The 3,076-nt window shown below is 30.9% G+C and overlaps 1 protein-coding gene across 1 annotated transcript; it reads left to right on the top strand.

Moving 5' to 3' along the window:
* Positions 1 to 474: 474 nt before the first annotated feature.
* On the top strand, positions 475 to 1,275 carry LOC137926748 (putative uncharacterized protein DDB_G0289263). The gene is made up of 2 exons (XM_068770437.1): positions 475 to 1,030; positions 1,208 to 1,275. Exons 1-2 carry the CDS (start codon positions 475 to 477, stop codon positions 1,273 to 1,275), a joined length of 624 nt encoding a protein of 207 aa, XP_068626538.1.
* Positions 1,276 to 3,076: the final 1,801 nt, after the last annotated feature.

Raw genomic sequence — 3,076 nt, 5'->3', positions numbered from 1 at the left:
ACTGAATGTCCTCACGTGCCCACAATATTAGATAGAAGCCGACATTCGGTTGCAATTGGAGCAGTGTATTAGTGATAGCTTTGCTACATACAGTTATCATTTGAAACGATAGGGACATTTTGTATTGCACTATATCATTATCATCTATGTTAACTAAGAAACAAAATATTTGATGCATAAGTTAGCTAATATAATATTAAAAATATATACTTAGTACATACAAAGGTAATGCAACTATTACAAGGTATATCCTTCCCTAAAGGTAACATCAACTCTCCGCGATCTTGCCTCTGTCGTACCAAGAATGTGTGAAAGCTGCTTTTAAACTTTACAATTTTTTCCTATTGCTTCTCCTTCAAAATTATGTTGCGATAAACTTGTACGTATTTATTTAATGAAATGTATTGTAAATGTCATGTATGTATAAAAAAATATATAACAGTAAATGAAATCGGTGTTGGAAATCAAATTGAAATGATGCACAGAAACGACAATGAGGATAAGGATACTAGTGGCAATGATCATAATGTCGCTGGGAACAATGATGACGGTAAGACAGATGACAAGAAACGCAAGTACAATGACGACGTCAATGATAATTATGACGGCTATGTCGATGACGACATCTTTATCAGTGACGATGTTTTTAATGATGATAAGAATAATGACAAGAGTAAGAATGATGTTAACAGTGGCAAGTGCAACCTTAATGAATGTATCAATGATAATTATGATGACTATGTCGATGACGACATCTTTATTGGTGACGATTTTTTTAATAGTGAGAAGAACAATGACAACGGTAAGAGTGATAACACTGGCAAGTACAATGTTGATGACGATGTCGATGACGACATCTTTATCTGTGGCGATGTTTTTAATAGTGAGAAGAACAATGACAACGGTAAGAGTGATAACACTGGCAAGTACAATGTTGATGACGATGTCTATGACGACGTTTTTATCTGTGGCGATGTATTTAATGGTAATAAGAACAATGACAACGGGAAGATGATGACAAAACTGGCAAGTACAATGTTGATGACGATGTCAAAAATAATTATGACTATTATATTGATGACGATATCTTTCTCGGTGACGATATTTTTAATGGTGATGAGAACAATGACAAGAGCAAGAGTGATGATAATACTGGAAAGTAAAATAATAATGAAGTTGTCAGTGTCAATTATGATGATATTTTCAGTACATGTGACGATAATGTTGAAAATGTCAGTGATGGTATCAAATATACTGCGGTTGACGATACCATAAATCATGATAGAGAAATGTTAAAAATATTTTCATTAGCATTTTTTTAAATCACTAATGTAGTCATAATTATAAAAAAGCATGCTCATTCTTGCTACTGTTTGTATATCTTGCGCACATTGCTGCTGACAGGCGGTGAGCACGAAAACCATTGATTCTGCTTATTAAAAACAAGCCTTTTAATTAAGTTCGCTAGGCCGGGCAACCAAGCGCAGATGTCACTTGCAGATCAGAATAATAAACTTTAGTTTATGTTTTTAATAATACTAACACAAATCAATAATTTTTATGAGAAAAACAGTGTAAAGTTTTATTTTAAAATTATAAGATTTTATATCAACAAACATGTTTCCATTGTAAGAATATAAAATTGTAAAATGTGTAAGGACATACAATTATATTGATAAGAGTACATTATTTCTCAACAGGTGGAGAACCAATGTTTTATTAGTTACTTTTTAAACAGAATTGGTCAGAAATTACATTTCTATTTTCAATAATTTGTTTATTTCTTAACGAAGTGACTCCATAATAACTGATAAAGTGTTCATTTAATTATCTTCTTGTATTACTGTCTACTTTGAAGAATGTCGTTTATAAGAAACAGGTTTCACCTTTCGCTCCTACGTACACCTTATTTAAGTTCATTATGAAATAATTTTTAGTAATTTCCTTGATTAGGTCTAAGTATTTGTTCACCTTAGTCAAGTACTATTTGGGTATATTTGTTCACCAGTAAAGAGCAAGTTCTTACAATATTAGAAGTTTCAACGTTCTTTAAATAATTAATAACTCTGGTCTAGAGTTAAAACAGTATCTTGTGTAATATTAACATAATTAGTTACCAACCTTAAGGGAACTTGTTTTACGTTTTGCTGACTTTTGAATTGGTTCAAACTGTGTCGGTCAGAGCCGTCGCAGTTAGCGGTGACTCAATTAAAAGTTGTTTTTGTATCGTGCTAAAAGTGAGAAACTTTTATGACATAAAATTTTAAACAAGAAATTGTGAAATTAGAGAAATAAAAGAATAAATAAATTTTTAAAAAGATGAGAATTATTTTTCTCAGTTTATTAAATACAACATTGAATCTATTATACTTTGTGAAAAAATTGATATGTTATCTTTGGTCTTTGGTGAACACCAATAACAAAAGCGACAGAAACCATTCTTTTATCAGACATAGTTTCTTCCTTGAGCAGTAACTTAATGTTATTTTTCAATTAAATTTTAATACGATCAAAAAGTTTTACAAATATATAAAAGTGGTGTTCAATGTTGCGTTGTACATACAGCGAAGAGAATAAACAAAAATAATAACATAGGTACAATAACTAATGTCAACGTTTACGATAAAATAATGTTTCCGTGGGATCCACGCCCAACATTTTAGTTATTTGACTGTCAAAGGGGTCAATACGAAAATTGGGTCTACACACTTTTAACCTTTTCGCTTTAATATAAACATTATGCATTAAATAGGGAATGAAATAAGGTAAATAAAAATATTTTATTTTTAATTGTGCGAATCAACAAACTCACTCACATCTTTTAGACGATTACATTTATTTTTATATCCATTTCAAGTTTGATTCGAAGGCTGTTTCAATAAAATTGTTGAAATTAGACGGATCTATTCTGCAATGTTAATCACCCCACAGTCAGGCCCTAGTCTACATTAAATACTCCCAAAAATATTGTACTGGTTTAAAGCAGTATATGTTAAAATGAATAATATTCAATGGCAATTATTCGTGAAATTTCAAAAGAGGAAACAAACCTGCGTGCTCGTTAATTGTACTCATC

The sequence above is a fragment of the Battus philenor genome, unplaced genomic scaffold (assembly GCF_028537555.1).
Source record: "Battus philenor isolate CCGP_79_NKW_IND1 unplaced genomic scaffold, ilBatPhil1.0.hap1 SCAF_3, whole genome shotgun sequence".
Taxonomy (NCBI): Eukaryota; Metazoa; Arthropoda; class Insecta; order Lepidoptera; family Papilionidae; genus Battus; species Battus philenor.
The sequence above is the reverse complement of the archived record's forward strand: the minus strand, read 5'-3'. Positions and strand labels throughout refer to the sequence as shown.

What these genes read in the sequence shown, in the direction of transcription:
- LOC137926748 (XM_068770437.1), top strand. Translation starts at nt 475, where the DNA reads ATGATGCACAGAAACGACAATGAGGATAAGGATACTAGTGGCAATGAT. An exon ending in GATGATGACAAAACTGGCAA is followed by an intron (nt 1,031 to 1,207) that starts GTACAATGTTGA and finishes TGATATTTTCAG; the next exon opens with TACATGTGACGATAATGTTG.